This window comes from Sturnira hondurensis, unplaced genomic scaffold, assembly GCF_014824575.4.
Source record: "Sturnira hondurensis isolate 20B ecotype Veracruz unplaced genomic scaffold, ASM1482457v3 Scaffold0001221, whole genome shotgun sequence".
Taxonomy (NCBI): Eukaryota; Metazoa; Chordata; class Mammalia; order Chiroptera; family Phyllostomidae; genus Sturnira; species Sturnira hondurensis.
This window is the reverse complement of record NW_028073852.1, coordinates 1,344,419-1,366,270: the sequence shown is the minus strand read 5'-3', so window position 1 is coordinate 1,366,270 and position 21,852 is coordinate 1,344,419. Positions and strand designations below refer to the sequence as shown.

The 21,852-nt window shown below is 58.1% G+C and overlaps 1 protein-coding gene across 1 annotated transcript in view; it reads left to right on the top strand.

Moving 5' to 3' along the window:
- Nucleotides 1-21,852, top strand: part of RPTOR (regulatory associated protein of MTOR complex 1) — a 138,485-nt gene that overhangs the window by 74,767 nt on the left and 41,866 nt on the right. Inside the window, exons 7-9 of the mRNA XM_037068348.1 lie at nt 6,107-6,166; nt 19,666-19,766; nt 20,266-20,410. Of these exons, the coding sequence (XP_036924243.1) occupies nt 6,107-6,166; nt 19,666-19,766; nt 20,266-20,410 (306 nt within the window). The remainder of the gene's footprint in view (nt 1-6,106; nt 6,167-19,665; nt 19,767-20,265; nt 20,411-21,852) is intronic.

The following is a 21,852-nucleotide window of genomic DNA, read 5'->3' as shown; positions in this document are numbered from 1 at the left end:
TTGTCCATGGGAGCAGGCAGGTCCGCACTGGAGGAGGGGAGCCAGCTAGGGAGAGAGCACTGAGAGGCAGCCGCAGAGCCCGGGGCAGGTGGAGGGTCCGCTGGGAAGGGGTAAGGACGCCCCTCCAGGGCTGAGGATTGGGAGAGACCCCTCGAGGGCAGTGAGGCACGCACTGGTCCCTTGGCAGCCCCGCAGCCGCTGCTGGAGCAGCACCAGCAGGCAGAGGGTGGGCTGGAGGAGGGGAGGCGGCACGCGCTCCCGGGCAGCACAGTGGTTGGGGTAAGAGGGCGGCGCTCTGTGAGGGTGCGTGACAGGAGGGCGAGAGGGTCCAGGCTTCAATGGGTCACTTCTTGTGTGTTTCATCTTCAACAGGCTCAGGTTGGTAGCCTGGAAGGCAGGTGTCTTACAGAGAGGAAAGGTGAAGGCAGGGGGTGATCGAAGGCAGGAGGGTGTGTCGGACCCCACATCTCTGGCCAAAGTCAGGACCTTAACTCCTGGAAGAAGCAGGTGCACCTTGAAGCCAGAGGCACTGTAGGAGGCCACGGGGTGGCCCAGGGAAGCAGGCCAACTTAGAGGTTGGCATGAGTCCCGCCCCACAATCTCTGGCACCGTGAGGCCCTGGCAGGCCCCAGACGCAGGAGAAAAAGCATGAGCATTGCAACTCGCAAAGCCCAGGGGTTCAGGCTGCTGTGGGGCTAAGAAGCAGGTCGTGGGGCCACACGAGGCGGCAGTGGCCGAGGGGGTTCTAGGCGCATGGCTGAAGGGACAAGCCAGGGTGGGCTGACAGGAGGGGCAGCCTCGGGTACAGGGCGCAGAGAGTAGTTGGGACCCTGCAAGGGTCCCTGGAGCACGCTGTTCTGGGCCAGGGGACTCCAGGACCAACGCACAACCTTCGTACCTGTGGAAGCTTCTGGAGAAGTTGACGGTCGAGGCCATAGAGTCGACCTTCCCCAGCCACGGAGAGGCTGGTAGTGCTGCCGTGGGGGCAGTGGGGGCAGCGGGGTGGGCGGGCATTTGCAGGGTCCAGTCTACCAGTGCCCTCTGCCGTGGCACCTCGTCGCTCTTTGCTCGGATTGCTGGCTTTACCAGCAGATGACTGGGCGCACATTTTTATATCTTTGTTGAAATTCATGGTAAGATGCAGCATTTGAGTATGTTCATCACGGGCCGTTTCCATAGGAGTACAGTGTGTCTGCACCATGAGCAGAGCCCTTGTCACCTGGGACCTGCCCTGTCCCACACAGCAGGTGCAGTGCTAAGGGGGCTGGGCCTCCCACCGGAAGGTGTGGCGGGCAGGAGCACCGCCTCTCCCTGACCAGTCACGTGGGCGGTGCACTGACCCGCATTTCCTGTGTGGGACGGATCATGTGCTGCTTCCTCCAACAGAGGGAGCTGGAGAGAACGAAAGGGAGTTAAGAAAATCACGAGGGAGAGAGAGCACTTCCCGGGTGCTGTCATGTGTATGGAAGAACTCTGTGTTTACACAGGCGACTCAAACCCAGGCTGCTCGGCAGTCCGCTCGACGCCCTGGTCAGCTGTGCCCCTTGCTGTCCTTCCCATTTGCACCCCTTCCCCCACCAAGTAAAAGACGGGAAAGAGGACGGGAGACTCGGGGACCACGGAAAGAGAGTTGACAGCAACCGCACTCTGGAGCGCACAGCTCCAAGAGCACTGTCCCCACGGCCCACAGTGTCCTCAGGCGTCCACCATCTGAGTGACTCAGGGACAGATAGTGGGGGTGAGCGCCCAGCTTTCACACCTAAGGCACGAGTGGGGCCAGGCCAGGGGCCACGGGTCATCCCACCTGCACCCCGCCCGCCACCCTGGACACCAGGGTGACCAGCTGTCTCTGGTTTTCCTCCCCATGCCCCAGGAAACGAGATGTGCAGTTTCTCTGAAGCCCCGTGGGGATGCCACAGTGTCTCGTTTCCTGGGACTGGGTTGGCGCCACTTGCGCTGCCTCTCACTGTCACCTCACCCCGACCTGAGGCACACGGGGCCAGCACTGGGTGCCCTTCGCCGTGCCCGGCCCGACCTCAGTGCCCAGGTTCCCCCACTGGCTGGTCACGACCGAGATCAAGACTTCTCTAGGGCCCCCGTCCACCCCCTTGTCATTCTGCTCTGCAGCGTCATCCGGCCACCACAAAGAATTGTCAACAGAGGGTGAGAGACCTTGTTCTATCCCCTTCAAGGTTCCCAGCCCCTAAGGGGGCACGGCAGAATGTTCTGGGAGTTGTTTTCAATTAGTGGGAGAAAATCTATTCAGTAAGGGGAAAAATTGCATTTATTTCATTTTTGTGAACTAGCCACAAATTAAGACGTCATTCCTTCTCATTCTCCGTAATTCTGATTTTACAGGCACGGTCCCCTCAGCTTATAAGGGCAGGGAAGTCACGTGACCACCCAGACGTGGGCCTTCAGCAGCTGCAGAGCTGCGGTTTCCCAGGGTTTCCGCCTCGAAGGTGGTGGAAACCACCTTCCTCACAGCCTGACTGCCTGCTTGCCAACAACAACCTTGATTATGCTCCTAAGGTGGTGGCAGGTCTTCCAAAATTGGACCTTCCCAGAGAGCTCGTGTCTCTGTAGCTCAGTGCTGGCCTGATAGGACACTGGGAGCGTGTGTGGCCGGGTTGGGGGTGCTCGGCAGCTCGCCTCCTGCAGCCTCCCCTGGGCAGCCCACCGTGGGCCCGGCCCTCGCTCTGGACATTGGAGCTTCCCCTGGTAGATAGAGTGTGTGCACACATACACAAATACAGGTGCACACGCATGCATGTGCACACAGAGACACACACACTTACACATGAGCACGCACAGGCACATGCACACAGACACTACAGACGAGTTCACCGTGAGCGTCAGCGATTGGAGCCCTTCAGTGCAGTCAGAGGACAATTAACTTTGGGCAAGGGAGATTCATTCCAGAGCTTCTTTGATGGCTTTCTAATAGGCTGCCTATTAATATAATTCATCATCTTAATAGGCGAGTGGAGAACAGTTATTTGATAAAATTAAAAATGAGTTTTAATAAAAACTTCCAGTGTCAGACTGGAAGAGTGCCTCCTTTGCGTGAGAGAGGCTCCTGCGGGCTGGGCGCCACCCTTACTGGCTGCGCTTCCGCGGTGCACTTCACGGCATGCTCCAGGCTGCGGGAGGGTGCACGCCGACTTCCGTTCGTTCAGCCAACCGCTCTGAAACGTGCTCAGTGTAATTTTGGGGCAAGAAAACAAAACAGAAGGTGTACATGTTCTAAAGAGAAGGCACATTTACATTTTTATGTATGATCTGAATTTCAGCTTTGCAAAAATGCTAATAAAATCCAGCAGCGAAGTGTCCAGCAGAGTGGCTGATTGGTAAACGTAACTCGTACACACAGATCAGTGCCTAGGAGTCAGAGCGGCTGCTGGTGGTGCGCGGGTGGCGGCAGACTCGGGTGGGCCACTCATACGGCCCTTCAGTTTTTGCCACGTGCCAGCTCGTAATCCAGTGGTGTCGTGTTTGCTCAATTATTAAAATCACACCTACATCTTATGTGCTCTTCATATACTGTTTTTTACATTAAAAATAGCAAGGAAATACTGGGGAGGAGAGTAAATTTGCAGGAGCAACAGGAATGATGACAAAAATGTCAACAGGCTAAGAGAGAAGGTCCCCTAAAACTTGACTGACTGGTGGGAAAGGAAGCTTGGTGGACAGAGGGACCGGCCGCACTCTGACACGGTAAGGTCCACTTAGGGGGGGCTAGAAATTCTCCCTGAATTAATCCGTAAATTTAACACAATATTGAGAACATGATTTTATTTTATTTTTTTTTAAGATTTATTTTTAGGGAGAGAGGAAGGGAGGGAGAAAGAGGGAAAGAAACATCAGTGTGTGGTTGCCTCTCCCATGGCCCCAACTAGGGACCTGGCCTGCAAACCAAGCATGTGCCCTGACTGGGATTGGAACTAGTGACCCTTTGATTCACAGCCCATGCTCAACCCACTGAGCTACACCAGCCAGGGCTGATTTTATTTTTATTTTTAAAGATTTTATATATTTATTTTTAGAGAGGGGAAGGGAGAGAGAAAGGGAGAGAAACAGCAATGTGTGGTTGCCTCTCGTGTGCCCCCTACTGGGGACCTGACCCACAACCCAGGTATGTGCCCTGACTGGGGATTGAACCTGTGACCCTTTGGTTGGCAGAAAGGCAGTCAGTCCACTGAGCCACACCAGCTGGGGCTGGGATTATGGTTTTAAAGGTCAGCTAGTGGAGTAAGTGCTTAAGAACAGCCGTGAAAAATAAAAAAACATTTGTGAAAGAAAACTTGCCTTGTTGGTTATGAAAATGCATTTTGAAGGTGTGGTTGGAGTAGACATTTAAGGCGGTGCCACAGATAGAGAGTTCCAGAAACACTCTGCGTATGTAAGGATTCANGAGCTACACCAGCCAGGGCTGATTTTATTTTTATTTTTAAAGATTTTATATATTTATTTTTAGAGAGGGGAAGGGAGAGAGAAAGGGAGAGAAACAGCAATGTGTGGTTGCCTCTTGTGTGCCCCCTACTGGGGACCTGACCCACAACCCAGGTATGTGCCCTGACTGGGGATTGAACCTGTGACCCTTTGGTTCGCAGAAAGGCAGTCAGTCCACTGAGCCACACCAGCTGGGGCTGGGATTATGGTTTTAAAGGTCAGCTAGCGGAATAGGTGCTTAAGAATAGCCGTGAAAAATAAAAAAACATTTGTGAAAGAAAACTTGCCTTGTTGGTTATGAAAATGCATTTTGAAGGTGTGGTTGGAGTAGACATTTAAGGTGGTGCTACAGATAGAGAGTTCCAGAAACACTCTGCGTATGTAAGGATTCATCATTTGGGAAAAGAGTGAATTACTTAATACCTAGGGTTTAGGGCACATGGCTAACCATTCAGAAATTTTAAATCCCTCCCTCTTACTAAGTTAAATTCCAAATACACCAAAGATTTAAGTCTAGAAAAAACTCGCAAAAGAACTAGAAAAATTATCAACTGGGAGAATTAAAAAGTCAACAAGGATGTGATAGATTTTATTTAATGAAAAATTTTAAGTTCCATATGGCAAAGAAAACAAAACTTTAAGTAAAGTGGTAAATCCAGAAAAGCCATGTAACGGATAAGAGAGCCTGCGGGGGGCGCTGCTTTCAGGGACCCCGACCCTCCGGTTTCCGCCTGGTGCCCTCAAGTGGTGCTTTAACATTCTGTCCAGAGCTGATTGTTACTGGGAAGAGGATTGTCTGATACAAATACCTCTCTGTCATTGCTCAGATCTACTTGACCCAGTCGATAAGGACGTTACTGATAAAAGCGCAGATAACCAAGTAGCGCGTTTGCAGAGGACTCAAAATAAGACTGGAAAACGCCTTTCCTCCGACCCCTTTCTGCCCTGAGAGGCCCGTTTGCCCGGGACCACTCAGACCTGCACGAGCGCTGCCATGGGTCGCTGCTGGCAGTGCCGTCGTAAAGCCGAGTGGACGCGGCGTGGCTCCGGGTGGCACTGCCCGGCCGTGTTTCCTGTGCTCTCTGAGTGAGGGCCCGTGGATGCCGCAGCCACAGCTGGGACGAGAGCTGCCTTTGCAGGCTGAGCTGGGCTAGGTCGTGAGCATGTGAGCCCACAGGCTGGATGCTCGGTCCCCACAGCTCTGTGGGGTGGCCCGGCTCTCGGACAGCAGGTCTCAGCTCTGATGCTGCTGATTTGTGACCGTTAAAATCATGTGGTGGAATCACTCCTTGTTGTGTCTCCTGCATGTGTCTTCTGTGTGCCGGGCACCCCCCAAGTACTTTCTCCAGAAGCAGAAAAGGAACTACCCAGCAGGACCATTTGGTGGGAGCCCCCTTCCTGTGGTGCCCGGGCCCCTTCTAGGCGGCCGCTTCGCGTCACTGCGCATGCGTCTCTCTCCTTCGGTGGACAGCTCTGCGGTTCGGCGCCCAGACTCTGTCCTTCAGAGAGCAGATGCTGCCTGGATGGAGGACACCGGGGCCGCTATTCCACGCGGGCCACCGGTTCCCACTGCCGCCCCGCTGCTGCTGCAGGCCTGCGGTGCTTTCCCGTCGGACCTCCTGTGTGCGTGGCTGACTCTGCGCTCTCTCCACAGGTTCTGCATGCAGAAGTGCGTCAGCCTGGTGCCCGGAGTCACACTGGACTTGATAGAGAAGTAAGTGAGGTTCTCAGTTCTGGGGCGCTCTGCTTGGGGTCTCCCCTTCTCGGTCTCAGAAGTACTTCTGCCAGCGCGGGGCCGTCCCCTCTCAGGAGGGTGTGTTCTCTGTGCTCTCATCAAGGCTGCGTGAGGGTGGTTACATTGGTGCCCAGCATAGGACACAGGTCAGTGTGAGGCCAGGTGAAAGAACGAGAATCCACAGTCGGACCCTTTTCGTTGCTTAAAAATGCTCCCGACACTGAGCCAGAGCAGGAGTGCGTCGTAGTTGTCTGCTCCACTCCGTGTCGGCCAGGTGTCCTCTGTGACACACCGGAGTGCATGGCTTCTCCTGTCCTCTGGGTCCCAGGGCCGCTGTCTGCCTCTGGCTGGGCGCCACCTCGGTCCGAAACCCCGGCCTGTGCCCAGCACGTGACTGCGCCGTGTGCGTTTCTTCGTGTGCTCCTGGGCCGGCCCCGACCCTCGCTGGTGGTGTTGCTGCTGAACCCTTCGGCGCCGATCCTGGCTGCTTCTCGGATGCGCGCACAGGATGACTATTTTCTGGGTCACGGTTTTGCAGAGTCACGTGTTGAAACAGCCGAGGTAGGGAAAGCAAACCTACTTCTAGGCTTTTCCTGGAAGGTGCCTTGCCTGTGAACCCAGGGACCTGTGCCGGAATGTCGTGCCTGTGTGCCATCGACAGGGACAGGGGTCGATCACAGGAGGCTCTTCCCACGGTGGCACCTGCCCCTGGGCGACACGGAATGGGCTAAAGATGCACGGTTAAGTAGGAAAATGGGCCCCATGCACACAGTAGGATGCTGAGAAGGTCTTCTAAACAGCCCACACTATGTGCGCTCCACCTAAAGGAGGTGGAGAACGATGCCCTTCTGTTTGCTCCAGGGAAGAAGGTGGAATTTGGAGAAGGCAAGTAAGAGAGTGTTGGTGACTGATTTCTTTTCCATCTTTGAAATTTTTTTACAAGAATAAGGGCATGGAGAATACATGTAAAAATAGATCTAAAGGGAAGAGTCAACAAAATATTAGTAGAAACCTGCAAACAGTTCCGTAACAGTGGAAACCTGTAAATTTGGGATGGGTGCTCGGAAGCCATGTGCCTCGTCCCCAATCTGCTTGAACAGAAGGGGCGCCATGGCGGAAACGGCTGGCCTGACCTCTGCCGGAGGCAGCAGGGCAGTGGGGTGGTCAGCAGCCCCTCTGCTCGAGTTGGCGTTGGTCATCACAGGGCCAGCCCCAAGCTGGCAGTGACCCAGGGCCTTGCCAGGACAGCTGTGCGGCCCAGTGGGGTGTGGGGCCGTGGTTCGGGCAGGGCCTGGTGGGGGCCCCTCGCAGGCCATGACTGAGCCGGCGGGGAAGCTGCTTCTGGGGGCCCAGACCCAGGTCTTGTGTCTGGAGCGAGGGCTACAGACCGTTGGTGGTGGTCGGTGGGGGTGCGGGCTCCCTGGGGGTGACGCCCACAGCCGCCGCGGGCGTCTGCTTCCCCCCACGACCGTCTGCTGCGGGTGCGCTGCTGCAGGCACAGCGTCTGCCAGCTCCCCACACGAGTCGTGAGCGCCGGGAGTCTGGGGACAGATGGCGCTACGCGTTCCGCCGAAGCCGCGTGCAGATGCCGAGCACGGTGCGATCCTCGGGAAGCTCACGTGGGAAATCTTCAGAAGCAAGAAAACGTCAGGTCTGCCCCGGCAGCCAGTCTGTGCGGCTCGGCGCCCTGGTGGGTGTGGGTTCTGGAGGCTGTTCCACTTGCCTTCGTCTCATCCTCCTCTCAGTCGCACACACCCGTCGCCCGAGCTGTCTGCCGCCTTCTCTGTGGAATGTCTCAGAAGCCGTGGCCTGAGGGCTCCAGCACAGCTGCGCGTCACTGCGGCTGCGGTGCTTCTCTCCCTTTCCCACCGTCCCCAGCTTGCAGTTTTCTGGATGCTATGATTTACCTGCTGGTGACCTCGAATGGGCAGAGCTGCGCTGTCCCTCTCCTTTGGTTTCACAGGACAGGAGCCTGGCGAAGCGGTGCGGCCCAGCCTCTGGGCGGCGCGTGCGGCAGCGGTAGGCTGCGTGGCACATGGCGCATGGTCTCAGCTGTGTCTCTGTGGCCCTCCCCACACCCAGGCCTCCCCTTCGCCCAGCCAGCTCCCGTCCTGCCGCTGACCCAGGTGTAACGGTGCGCAGGCGCCACACCAGAGGAGAATCTGTAAATTGGGCTTGATACAGAGTCAAACTGTCTCTTCCCTGGAAGATGTGGCTGGGAAGGCAGAGAGACAAGCTGCAGGCTGTGGACAGTGTTTACACGTGACACAGCTGGCGAAGGGCCTGTGTTCAGAATCCGTGACAGCGTCTAAAACCCGTGAATAAGAAAAAAATCTCAGTTAAAAAACCAGCAGAAGATACAAAGAGGCTTTAGCCAAGGGGGACTTCAGGACAGGACAGCCAGGAAGCGCCCGGAAGGTGCTCAGAGGTGTCAGCAACATCAAGGAAACACAAAGGGGAGCCACAGCGAGGTGCTGCCACGCACCCGTTCTAAGGACCCAGACGAAAAAGACTGGCCACATGCAGCGCTGGGGACTGTGCGGAGCCGCAGGTGCTTGCGGTGTTGGCGGACACATGGGAGGGCGTGGTCCCCCTGAAAAAGCAGGCTGCATCTCACCTCCAGGCGCTTGGCCCCGGGGCCCAGCGGTCCCCTGCGGGGCATAATCCCCTGCTGGATTATGTTTATTTTTTATGCCAGGACAAATTCCAAACTCTGGGTTTCTACAGAAATTCTACCTGGCCCTGGAGAACAACCGAGACGGAGGGCACCGCTAGGTGCCCCTACGGCCGGCCCTTCTGCTTCTACAGAAGCAACTAGCTGGAGTGCTTTGTCCATTTGAAAGGAAATGCTGTTATTCTATGTTTTTTTCAAGATTTTATTTATGGTTTTTAGAGGGGAAGGGAGGGAGAAAGAGAGGGAAAGAAGCATTAATGTGTTGTTGCCTCTCCTGCGCCTGCTACTGGGGACTGGCCTGCAACCCAGGCACGTGCCCTGACTGGGAATCGAACCGATGACTCTGGTTCACAGGCCAGCACTCAGTCAACTGAGCCGCACCAGCCAGGACTCCACGCTTTAATTTTTAGGTGTTTGCCCAAGCATTTCTTGCTGTCTATCAGAAGAAACACCATCGTTGAGCAGTACCACAGCTCAGCTGAAATGCAGCCCTTCTGCGTTTCCTAGTCTCCCCCAGGGCCGGGCCTTCTGTGTTCAGAGACTGTTCATTACTTTTCATCCATTTCATTATCATTTTCTGGAGGTTTCTGCTCAAAATGCATAGCTCTTGGTTGCTGCTCTGGGTGGCAGCCCCTCCCCGCTGGGGCTGGTTGGGTCTGCACTCGCTGTGCGCGGCCCCCTGGGGCCCCATTAGGACTGTGTAACCAACGCAGCCTCAGCCTCAGCCTCCCACTAAGTAGTTCGGAGCCAGGCTGTGTGGGGCCTGCCAACCCACCCCACTCAGGGCCGGGCGTGTTTCCTTTGTTAAAATGTGTCAGTAGCTGATGTTTGGAGAAGCCACAGAATATTTCAAATAGAAAATTTTAACACTTTGAGAGACTTAATAAGCTGATCGCACAGTGTGGACAAAGCTGTGGGTGAGCTCTCAGCCCAGGGGCGTCAGCTGGGCAACCCCCCACGTGCCAGGCACCCCCTGACGGCACCTCCATGCTGTTTGGTGCAGTGGGGGCCATGTTGGCATGGTAGACCCATGTCAGGGCCTCTGGCGATGCACAGATGTCACTCAGGCTGGGCCGTCGCTCGGAGCTGACTGACTGCCCTTGTGGAGGGCCCTGGCCACGGGCTTCTCAGTTTTATTCTCCGGTCTCCACTCCCCACACCATGCTCTGCCGCTCAGAGCTCTCTGTCACCTGCCACTCGAAGGTGACTCTGATCTCTGTGACTCTGGACCAGGATGACAAGCCCCGATCCAAAGGTGAAGCCGCAGTGCAGGCCCGTGTCATTGGGTTCACGTCCTTTGGCTCCAGGGACCAAGAGAGACTCGAGCGGGGCCCGGCTACCCTCTGCCCACCGCTCCCCTGGGCCCCTGGGCACGATCGTCCCGGCGCACGCAGGCCGTGTGCACTCGGAATGTGTGGCTCCCGTGTGGCTGTCCTCCCACGTGTGTGGCTCCGTGTGCTGAGGTGCCAGCCCTGCACTGCTCACAGGCAGCTTGTGGCCGAGCCCCAGGCACCCAGTGCAAACCCTGCACAGCCTCTGCCACCGCAGTCGCCTGTGCCGAACACGTACTGTTCAGAGCCTGGGCCTGCAACAAGGACGGGGATGTGGGCAGAGAGAGAGAGAGAGAGTGTGTGTGTGTGTGTGTGTGTGTGAGAGAGAGAGTGTGTGTGTGTGTGTGTGTGTGAGAGGGAGAGAGAGAGTGTGTGTGTAAGAGAGTGTGTGTGTGTGTGAGAGTGAGCGTGTGTGTGTGTGAGAGGGAGAGAGAGAGTGTGTGTGTAAGAGAGAGTGTGTGTGTGAGAGAGAGTGTGTGTGTGTGTGTGAGAGGGAGAGAGTGTGTGTGTAAGAGAGAGAGTGTGTGTGAGAGTGTGTGTGAGAGTGTGTGTGTGTGAGAGGGAGAGAGAGTGTGTGTAAGAGAGAGTGTGTGAGAGAGTGTGAGTGTGTGTGAGAGAGTGTGTATGAGAGAGTGTGTGTGTGTGAGAGAGTGTATGAGAGAGTGTGTATGTGTGTGAGAGAGAGTGTGTGTGTGTGAGAGAGAGTGTGTGTGTGTGAGAGAGAGAGTGTGTGTGTGTGAGAGGAGTGTGTGTGTGTGTGAGAGTGTGTGTGTGTGTGAGAGGAGTGTGTGTGAGAGAGTGTGTGTGAGAGCGTGTGTGTGTGAGAAAGAGTGTGTGTGTGTGAGAGAGAGTGTGTGTGTGAGAGGAGTGTGTGTGTGTCTGTGTGTGAGAGAGTGTGTGTGTGTGTGAGAGGAGTGTGTGTGTGTGTGTGAGAGCGTGTGTGTGTGTAAGAGAGAGAGTGTGTGTGTGAGAGAGAGAGAGAGAGATGATGACTTAGCGGTCTTCAAAGGCAGGGCGGAATTTGTTTTCTAATTAAGCTGCTGTGTCTGGAAGTGAATTACAGTGAGCCTGCCTTGAGTGCTCCGATTTCTCATTCTCTCCGCGAACCTCGCGGCCTGATGGAGAGCGTCTTGCCGCTGCAGCGCAAATCCACATTCCGAGCCCTCACCGAGCGTGGAGGTAAGATCCACGCTTGGAAACGAAGGGACGTTTTTCAACCCCGAGACAAAGTGAAGAAACACTTAAGCAGCGGGAGACATGTTGGGGTTCTCGGAGGCTCCGGGAGTCAGGGACGCTGAACCGGCACTGCAATGGCAGGAGGCTCGGAGCAGGCCAAAAATTACCCGTAATTACCCTTGATTGTGTAAACGGTGCATTTTAAATGGCTCCCAGCCCAGGGTCTTGGAGGCAGTGAGGGAGGGGCCCTGCCCTTCACAGCTGCATGCAGCCCCTGCCGCCCAGGACTGCGCTGGCCTTGAGGACGTCCCTGGCCTTGAGGACGTCCCTGGCCTTGGGCCCCGGGCTGAGCTCCAAGCTTGCTCGATTCACCCCTTACACTGAGTGCTGGGGTGGGGCGGGGGCGGGAGGAGAGTGCAGAGAGGCACACGAGCTGGTGCTTGAGAGCCCAGAGCTGCCCTGGTCCCTGTGGCTGGAAACTAGGGGGAGTGGTAACAGGTAACTCTCACTGAGCACCTACTGTGTGCTGGGCGCTGCGCAAGGGCTCAGCCGTGCCAGCGCTCCTGCCCGCCGGGAGCCTTCCGAAGGCAGCCTCTGAGTTCTGAAACAAGGAGACTGAGCCCTGGAGCCGGCAAGGAGCGGAAATGGGCAGGGCGTCTTGTCCTGGAGGCCAGTGGAGTGGGGGGTCCAAGGGGCTGGTGGTGCCCAGTGGGCTCAGCTACTGTGATTACTTTTGTCTGCTGTCAGCTCAGCGTCGTGCACGTGTATTACATTTGAAAGGAAAGCTATCAAAAGATGCCGTCCTCGTTCAGACAGCGCCTTTGTTTCCGGCTGGTGGAAGGTGAAAAATCAGTCACTCGTTAGCGCCTGCCACTGCCCATCCCATGAGCGCTGACTCACCGGCGCTCGTTTGGACGTGAAGTGGGAAGGCGAAGCCCCGGGGCCACGCAGTGGAGAGGGGGCCACTCGGCGGAGGTGGGCTGCTGTGGCATAGCCTTCACAGGCCCCCTGCCACCGCGCCACTGCTGGCCATGCGTGCTGTCCCTGGGGTGCTGTCGCCAGCAAGGGGCGTGGCACAAGGGCTTGTCCGTCAGCCTGGCCCTCCCTCGCCGACACTGCCTGGTTCCCGCTGTGTTGGGCACATACCCCACCTCAGTTGCCCGGTGTGTCCAGACGAGCCAGTGTGAGGGGCTCCGTTTGGAGACAAAGCTGTGGGTTCTGGGGCCTCCGGGGGGCTTTCGTGTCCCACACAGGGTGTCCCACACAGTGGGACTGAACTCCTGGCCTTGTGTCTGATCGGAGCCCAGCCTCAGTGCTCTGCACTTTAACCACTGCACCGCAGGGTCCACCTCCTGGCCCCTCGGAGCCCTGCACACCCTCCTGCTGTTTCTGATGGAGGCAGACGGGCTGGCCCTGCAGGGCCTCAGAGTGAGGGGCTCACTGGGCACCAGGTTCCTTCCTGGTGGTGGCCTTGGCCCCCAAAGGACAGCTTAGTGCATCTTCCGTGCTCACCCAGCTGCCGCCTGACTGACCAGGTGGGGCCTGGCCGGTTTCTCCCACCAGGACCAGTGCGCACCCCTTGCTTGCTCCCACCTCCCACCTCTGTTCTCAGTCCGCTTCTGGGTGGACCCTCCAGTGCGCTGCTGGTCCCACTCCAGGCCAGGCTCCGGAACAGGCCCCTTCCCCCGCAGCCCGGGGCTGCTGCACTGGGGGGCGAGGACCAGTGTCACTGACCAGTCCCTGGGTCTATGCCCTCGTGCCGGACCTGCTGCTACTGCTGTGCGTTAGCTCTCTGTCCGCCCAGCAGTCCCGAGGGAGGGGCAGAGTCACAGTCACGGTGCTGTCCCCTTCACAGAGCGGGGCTTGCCCCCTCTGGCTGGGGCAGTGTCTTCTGACCCTGAGGCTGACGGCCGTGCCTGAGGCACCAGCTTTGATGGGTCAGCCACACGCTGGTTTCCCGGGCCTCCTGTCCACCCACTCCACGAGCAGTGGCTGAGGTCGCTGTGCATTGGGTCCCACTCTTGGCTCTGCGTGGTAGCAGCGCGTCCAGAGCCTTTCCTCTGATGGTCCTGACACTCCAGTCCACAGAAAGGCCGTCGTCTGACTTAATTTACCTGAAGACTTGGAGGGCAGGGAGTCGAGCAGATGGATGGGAGCAGCTGTGTTCCCTGAGCCCTAGCTCTGCCCCGGGGCCTGTGCTCCCTGTGACACGTTGGCTCTTTCTGCTCTTCTGCCCCCTGTGGGGCCAGCGGCCGGGGTGAGCTGGCCAAGTCTCAGGGAGGCCACGTAGCCTGCCCGGCTGGGCGGGCTAAGCTGGGCTGACCCCCCTGCCCCCGCCACGGCGCCTCCTGATGTCCTACACGTCCACACGTCCCTCTTTGGAGGGATGAGAGGTGCGGCCTGGTTGGGGACATGTCGGGAAAGGTCTTGGGAGGGAGGTGGTGTGAGCTTCGTGTGTTCAGGAGTCTAGCCTCCAAAGACAGATTGTTGTGTGTGTAGGAGCAAGATGAAGTTGGGGGACATCTGTGGTGTGGGAAGGGTGGCCGGTCATTTGACAAGGACACTGGGTACCTGGGAGGAAGAGGAGGAGCTCACATCTGTTTAATGCCAGGGAAACTCAGGAAAAGTACCCCAGAAGGTCAAGAACAGTAGACACAGCCTGCTTCTATTTGGAAACTGTAGTTTCTGTGGTCTTTCAGCAAATTCCCAGGAAGAGTCAGGATTTTAACAAGGCTCTGGCAGTCCTGTCCCGCACAGGCAGCGGGCAGCCCTGGCCTTCCTCTTCGCAGCCCGGAAAGATCGGGGCCAGCTGAGGCTGTAGGGGAGGTGGTAGCAACCTCTGTGAGATCAAGGAAGTGGAACGTCCAGGCTCACTGCTGAGGAGGCCTGCTCCCCTCCACTGGACCTCCACCCCCTTCCTCACGCCAACATCTCCCAGGGCGCTCCCTCCCCAGCTAGGCCACCCCAGCGCACTCAGGAATGCTGCCCAGCGGAGGCGTCTCCTGCCCGCCTCCCGGGACTGTGGCTCCCAGGAAATGGCCTGCCACTAGGAAATCAGCTTGCCCAGGAAACGCTCTGAAAATGGACTTAGGCTCAGGTTTACTTCTGGGGGTCTTGGAGTCCGCACTCTGCAACAGAGAAGGCTCTGCTTTCCTGGGCCGCAGATGCGCTGAGCGCGCGTGTGGGAAGCCCTCCGCTTGCTTTTCTCTGATCCAGAGTGCCCCCGTGAGGTTTTTTCCTGCCTCCAGGAGGCTACTCGCCATGCCTGGCGGTGGCGTCTGGCTGCAGCAACAGCAGCGGCTCCTCGTTCTGCAGTAAATTCAGGAACAGGCCGTTGTCTCGGGGTTGTGTTAACTCCTCGCCAGCTGGCCTGGAGCTCACCTCTCCCTTCCCTTCTGAATGCGAAGGCGCGTTTCCTGCGTTTGCCCCAGAAGGAAGGTCGAGCAGCCCGTGGTCTGTGGGAGCTGGCGCGTGCAGGAGGGAGGGGCCCTAGGGCGCAGCGCGGCACTGGCATGCCATTCACTGCGGAGGCGCAAGCCCCCTCAGGCGGCACGCTGCCTGGGAAGGTGCTTTGAAGTCCACTGTTTTGAGGTAGAGTTACGTGGTTTTGCAGTGCTAGCATCTCGCAGGTGCTGTGTTCACCATCACGCGGTTGTGATGACCCGAGTCTGTGTCTCGCTGGAGAAATTAGCAAGAGCTTTGTTCACATCAGTGTCTTCTGAGCTGCGGGTCCCAGCCCATCAGAGGCCATCAGATCCGCTCCATGAGTCAGTCTGCCTGCTTTATTTCCCTAGTAACACGAACGTTCTCTGGCGCCGTTGTTGAATGTGTGTTTGCACGCAGGTGTGTACGTGTCACTGTGCAAAGTGCATTTCCCCCCAGGACCTGTGATCAGGATGTCTGAGTCCTCCCCCCATCCCCAGTGCCCATCCGTTAGCTGCCGTCCGAGCCACTGACGTAGGGTCACCCTCGCCCCGGCATAGTCCCTAATCCCTACTCTGCCCTCCACCTGCTGCCGTGTTCTGGGCTCCCACAACCTACCCCGTCTCCACACACGTCGCTGACACATCCATCTCAGCTTCCTCCTCCCTCCTCGTTAAAAAATAATCGTGACAGTTTGCTGTCACTTGACTTTTAGTTGGAAGCCCATTCCCCTTCCAGGGGCGTTGGAATCGAACCGTCTGTCACCCAGAAATGCCGCTCTTGGTCCCTGGTGGGGCCCAGGCTCCCCTCCGTGGGACAGCAGTGTGGCCACCCTGTGGTCAGTGTCCTAATCCTCACGCGTGTCTGAGCCAACATCCTAGACACACATTTCTGTGTCCTTACGTATATTTCCAAGGTGTCTCTCCTTTTAAGTGGGACATCATTGATTTTCGTTTGTTTTAATTGAAGTATCTAGTCTTTTTATGTCTAGTGTAATAATTGACACATTTGTGCTTAAATCTATCATTCTTTGCTTTCTTGGTTTTTTCCCCAGTTTTTTTTTTCTGCCTTCCTCGTTTCTTCTTTCTTGCCATCCTTCAGGTTGGTGTAGTGACCGCACTCCTCCGCTCTCCCCTCCAGCGGCTTGTAAACCGTGTGCCCTCCGGCGCCTGGCTGGGCCCCCCAGCGGCAGGCTGCCGTGTGTTCTGCTAGGGGCCGAGGTGTGGGCACCCTTGGCTTCACGAGCCACAGAACCCCTGTGTCGGGGATTCGCCTCACTTTCTGTTACTGCCCTTTAAAGTGGCGAAGACCATGACCTTGCAGGCTGCACAGACCGTGGGCTGCTGGTGGGGCGGGCCCGCAGGCAGCCGTTTGGGTGCCTCCGGCACAGCAGAGTCGGGCGCAGACCGGCACTTTCCCTCCTCGCGGGCAGCGCCGGGCCCTGGAACGAGGCCCGGAGCAGCGCTGCCGCCACCATCATGGTGCCTTGGTGCTGTGCAGTTTTAGCTGTTCATACCTTGTAGATATTTTGTTAAGTTGGTATCTGTTTTCAGTCGTTGGATGATAGTGTGTAGAAATGCAGTTGCTTTTCAGAAGAAACCCCATTGCTGCAGCCTTGCTCAACTTCACTCACTAGCTCCAGCAGCTGTTCTATAGGCTCCAGGAGCTCTTCTTTGGACATGACACTGCATCTGCAAGTGTGTAGTACCTTGTTCGTGGTGCTTTGTCTACAGTCCTGCTTCCTCCTCTCCACTCTTTAGGTCTTTAATTCCTTTTTCTTGCGTTGTTGCACTGGCTGACGCCTCCAGTACAATGTTAAATAGGAGGGATGGAACCGGGCGTCCCAATCCTAATCTCAGTTGAGGACCCATTAAAGGGGAAACATTGTGTCTGTCATCATAAGTAACAGGTGGGCTGTGAGTTTTCTGTAGATGCCCTGAATCAGGTTGAGAAAATTTCCTTCCAGACTTTCTGAGAGCTTCTGTCTCGAATGGATGTTGAAGGTTCCTGCGTGCCTTTCTGCGTCTGCTGATACCCTGGTCTGGGCGTTCGCCTCTGCCCCGTTGGTGTGCTGCATGGCGTTGCTGACATCCCACTGTTGTTAACTTGAACAGACCTTGCGTGGCTATGGCAAACCCCGTTTGGTCGCGCTGTGTGGCCCTCTGGCACGTTGCAGACTTGACTCACCACGGCTTGGTTAGAGGTTCCGGCCCCTGAATTCTGGGGGCTGCGGCCTCATCTGCCGTCCAGAGAGGCACAAGAGCTCTTGTCCAGAGAGAGCCATTCGCCCTCCCACCGAGGCCGAGTCTGCGCCTGGGGTGTGGCAGCCCCCACCTCTGCCCCTTCCCTGCGTGCGCCCCCGTCCCTGTCTTCCAAGAGTGCTCTTTGCTCTTCTGGTGGTTGGTCTCCTCTTCTCTGCTGCAGTATTTTCTGTACATTCTCCGAAAAACCGCTGGCTTTTGTCCCCTGACCAGCCCCAGACTAATCTGAGTTCCTGCAAAGGTCATATGCATTTTTTCTGACGATTTTTAGGTGTTCCTCTGGGTCTTGGGTTCGGCAGTTGATCCCGATGCGCCTGTGCGGGCGTCCTTGTCCCCGTCCGGCTTTGTGACTAGAGCACTTCCTGCGCCTGGGCCCCGGGGCCTGAACTGTGTCCCCAGATTCATATGCTGAAGCCCTGACTCCCAGGGCTCCAACACAGTATTTGGAGACGGGGCCTGCGGGCGTGAAGGTCACAGGGTCAGTGGGGCCAGGAGGGTGGGGCCCGGGATGGGATCCGTGAAGGCGCTCTGCGCAGGGTGAGGACCCCACCAGCCCGCAGGGAGAGCTGCCCTGGGCAGCATGGGACCTGCCTCCCCGAGCTTGCACGCCTGGTCTGCACCACCTCGATCCGCAGCTGGCGTGAGCAAGACACCACACCTTGACGTCTCTCATTGCTGTGGGGCGTCCTCAGCCATTGCATCTGTGAGTGCCGCCTCCCTCTGGGGCTCAGTGTGCGCGTGTCAGGTCTTCCTGCTGTTCCCACTCCATCTCGTAGGTCCCAGCCTTCCGTCCCTCCGTGCTTGGTCCTGAGTGTTTCCTCTGGCCTGTCTTCCATTTCCGTCTTCAGCATTCTGCTCTGCTGTTCAGCCCTCCATTGGCTTCTGAGTTTAATACGCTGTACTGACAAGTTCTGGGAATTCTTAAGTGTACAGTCTTATTTCGTAGTTTCCAGTTCTCTGCCCAAGTTTCTAGCTATTCTTTAATTCCTTGAACATAGGAAGTAAACTTACTGTAAAATCCGATATCGCCATTCAATGACTTCTCTGCCCTCTTCCTCTCGTCAGTTGTTTTTCTTGGTTTCAAGCATATTTTAGGTTCCCAGTAAATGCCTGTTTCTTTGTTATTGAGGCTGTGATTGTGCGTGAAAATTGTGTGGAGGTTGGGGTGAAATAAGGCTGTGAGGTCCTGGTTGTTTCTGGCTCATCCTGAGCCCCGGCTCAAAGCCGGGGGCGTTTTTCGGAGTGCCGTCTCCTTGGCAGCCCGAGGCCCCGGCTCTTGCTTGGGTCAGCGAGTCCGCCCTCAGCCCCGTGTCTCCGCCTCTCAGTCCTGCTTGGCCTCAATGCTGGTTTAAACTGGGGGCTTCCCTCTCAGGCCTGGCCAGCCCCCCATTGACTTCGGAAAGGTTTCCACACAGCCTGTCTAACTGTTCTCCGTGGGCGGATGGTGAGTCATCTAAGCCTCGGGGACTCCTTGGAGCGCAGGCCGAGGGCTGCAGTGGTTCCCCGGCCGACCTGAGTCCCACGCCGTGCCGCAGCACCTCGCCACCCTCATCTCTGAGTCAGCGACCAGCGTGTGGGACTGTCAGCCGGTCTCCCTGGGGCGGCAGGGCTTCGTTCTCGGGTAGGCGGTCTTTCCTCCGAGACCTTGGACCTTCTCCGAGCGACAGTGCTGGGTTGTCCTTCTCTGAGTATTGTCCTGCTTCCTCGTCTCTCCTTCTTCTCGTCCTGACACAAAGTGTCCGTGGCGAAGTGAGGAGGGCTTCCTGCAGGAAGCAGCGTGTGGTGGAGGACATCGGCCCCTGTACGCCTCTAGACGCCCTGTGTCCGCGGGTGGCTGGGGCAGACCCAGTGCCCCGGGTGAGCCGCTGGGGCCGGAATCATCAGTCTGTGGGATCTGGTGCCCAGCAGGGCGGCGCTCTAGTCTTGGAAACAGGTCCCTGCAGGTACTTTCTGTTTGGGAGGGAGAGAGGATTCCCTGTGCGGCGCACGTGGAGGCCATGAGCCTGTAGGAAGCCAGTGTCGCGGCCCCGCACCCTGTACCACCTGCTTCAGGCCATCTGCCACCAGCTCGCCTGCCCCACAGCACCCCCCACCCCTCTCTGGGGCTCACCTCTGCAGCCCGGCATCTACCTGGGCAACCACATCGGTGCCGGAATGGTGCCCTGTTGTAGGTGCTCACAGATATTTGTTGAGCGAGTGGCAGGTACGTTGACCCTAGAGGACAAGCTGCCTTCCTCAGCTCTGCCATTTAGAGGCAGGTGTGTCGGCGGGGCTACCGGCCGTCCTGGGACAGGCATTGAGTGTGGTGCAGAGCCCTCGGTGGCAGCTGCCTCGGTTGCCCGCAGGGCCCTCGGCTGGTCTCCTGGGTGTGGAAACCACAGGAATGGCAAGTGGCCGTTGGGTCTGGGCCGTAGGTCTGGGGGCGCTGAAGAAACTAACTGCTTTCGTGTGGACGTGGAAGGGAGACGGGGTGAGTCCTGAGAGGTGAAGGTAGATGTCTGTGAGTCCCAAGAATCCTGGCCAGCAAAGGGCTCTGCACGGTGTGGCCGTGCGCACTGCCCGGGTCTGCAGCTGTGTTTCGCAGCCGCTAACGGAAACACACCTGTCTCCTAGGATCCCTGGCCGGCTGAACGACAGGAGGACGCCCCTGGGTGAGCTGAACTGGATCTTCACAGCCATCACAGACACCATCGCCTGGAACGTGCTCCCTCGGGGTGAGTCTGCCGGGCACAGAGCTGCGGGGGGCACTGTCAGGAGTCAGGGCCTGGGACTTGGGAGAGTGCAGTGGACGGGGTGGGTTCTCCACCGAGAGGAAAGCCGTTGCGGCAGAGGGCAGAGGCAAGGCCCCCGAGGCCACCATGTGGCTGAGACGGGCCAGGTGCTGAGTGCAGGGGCGTGCAGTGAGCAGGACGCAGCATCTCTCTGATCCTCAGTAGGTCACCTTCCGGGCAGAGTGAGGGCCCTTCCTCCTTCGTGACCATCAGCCTGTCCGTGTGTCCCGCAGGCACAGTGGCGGCTGCGAGTCCCATGTTTGAGGGGCCACCGGTCCATGCTCCCACGTGTCTGTGCAGGGACCTGTGTCTGTGGCCGACGGGGCCCCGCTGGCTGGGCAGGTGTTCGAGGGACGTACATGTGGTGCTGGACGCGGTCCGGGGGGGCTCGTTCCGGGGGGATGCGTGCTCACGCCCCCCCTCCCCCCCCCCCCGCCTGCAGATCTCTTCCAGAAGCTCTTCAGGCAGGACCTACTGGTGGCCAGTCTGTTCCGGAACTTCCTGCTGGCGGAGAGGATCATGAGGTCCTACAACTGCACGCCGGTCAGCAGCCCGCGCCTGCCCCCCACCTACATGCACGCCATGTGGTGAGTGCTCCCAGGCCGGCACCGGGCGCGCGGCGACCTTCTCCCAGCAGCGTGGGTTCTCGGATTTTGCGCTGGTGCTAGGTTGACAGCATTAGGAGAACAGAGGGCAGGCCCGGGGCAGAGGGCCTGCGAAGCTTGTCCCGAGCATCAGCATCACCCCAGTGATGCCCTAGCGATGCGGGCGCCTACTCTCTGTGGGGCTCACTGTCCCAGAACCGTCCCCTCAGGCTGTCCCAGCGGCGTCCCCAGCAGCTCGGAGTCTGGTTGCAGGTGTCCCCACAGTGCTGGTGAGTGAGTGGGAGTCAGCACGGAGGATCCTGGAGGACCTGGGTCCTCAGGGTCCCTCTGCTGACGGGCATGTCACACACAGAAGGATGCCGCACTCCCCAAGCGGCCCCAAGCAGGACGCTGCCTACGCTCAAATGTGACAGGCAACTGCCATGCTGCAGGTGTCCCGGGAGAAGCCCACTGGGAGGGGGAAGCACCCATGTTCCTTCATGAAATCGTTCAGAAGATCGGGAATGCTGTGACACTTGGTGACCGCAGGCCCGCCCCGCCCCTGGGGCCTCAGACTCGGTGGGCTTGGCCCTACCTGGCAGGCCGGATGGGGGCTTCAGGTGTGGGCTTACTATAGCCCCAGTCACATGCTCTGCAGGTGGGCACTGTGTCTCGTTGCCCCACAGCCCGAGTCCAGTGCGCAGGGCCTGCTTCCCCACGCCAGGGCCGGCGCTGGCGCCCCGTGGCCGCTCACCCGTGGTGCCTTGTTTCTGCCCACCTTGCCTCTTCTCTGGGAGGCTGGGACTCGGACTTTATCCGGGGGGAAGGCACCTGTCCCAAACCTGTCCTGGGGGCAGGGGTTTGCTCGAGAGAGTGTCCGCTTAGGCTGACGCTGCCTCCCAGGCCCGCGGCCGCCTGTCGCTGGGGGCTCTGGGGGCTGTCTGAAGCATGCACTCTGACGAACCCTTCAGGACAGACCTAGAATGTCCTCCCCCTCGAGAACAGACGGAGGAACCCACCACCCAGGGAGTCAGACACTCGCTGGGAACGAATCATTCACATCGAGTGTTTGCGCCCCTTCAGTGAGGATGGGGAGGTGTCTTCTTAGCGGGGCAGGGGGTCGCCGGGGAGAGCAAAGCGCATCAAAAGTGGAGGTCAGCACCGCAGTGTCCACTCGTCCTTGCCTCCGACGGGCGCTGGTGGAGAGCGGCTCGGAGCCAGCTCCTGTTTAACTTGGACGTGAGGCATCAGGGAGTTGGCCCCCCTCCCACTCGGTTTCAGCCAGTCCGGAATCCTTGCATTTCTCTGCGGCAACGACCTGTGCCTTCCGATCCCAGCACGGGCACCGTGCCCGCTGGTCCATCTGTGCAGGCGGGGCCGCACCCCGAATGCTCGAACGCTCGCCTCCTGGCCCTGCCTGTTGCCTGGAAACCCCAGCTCTGGCC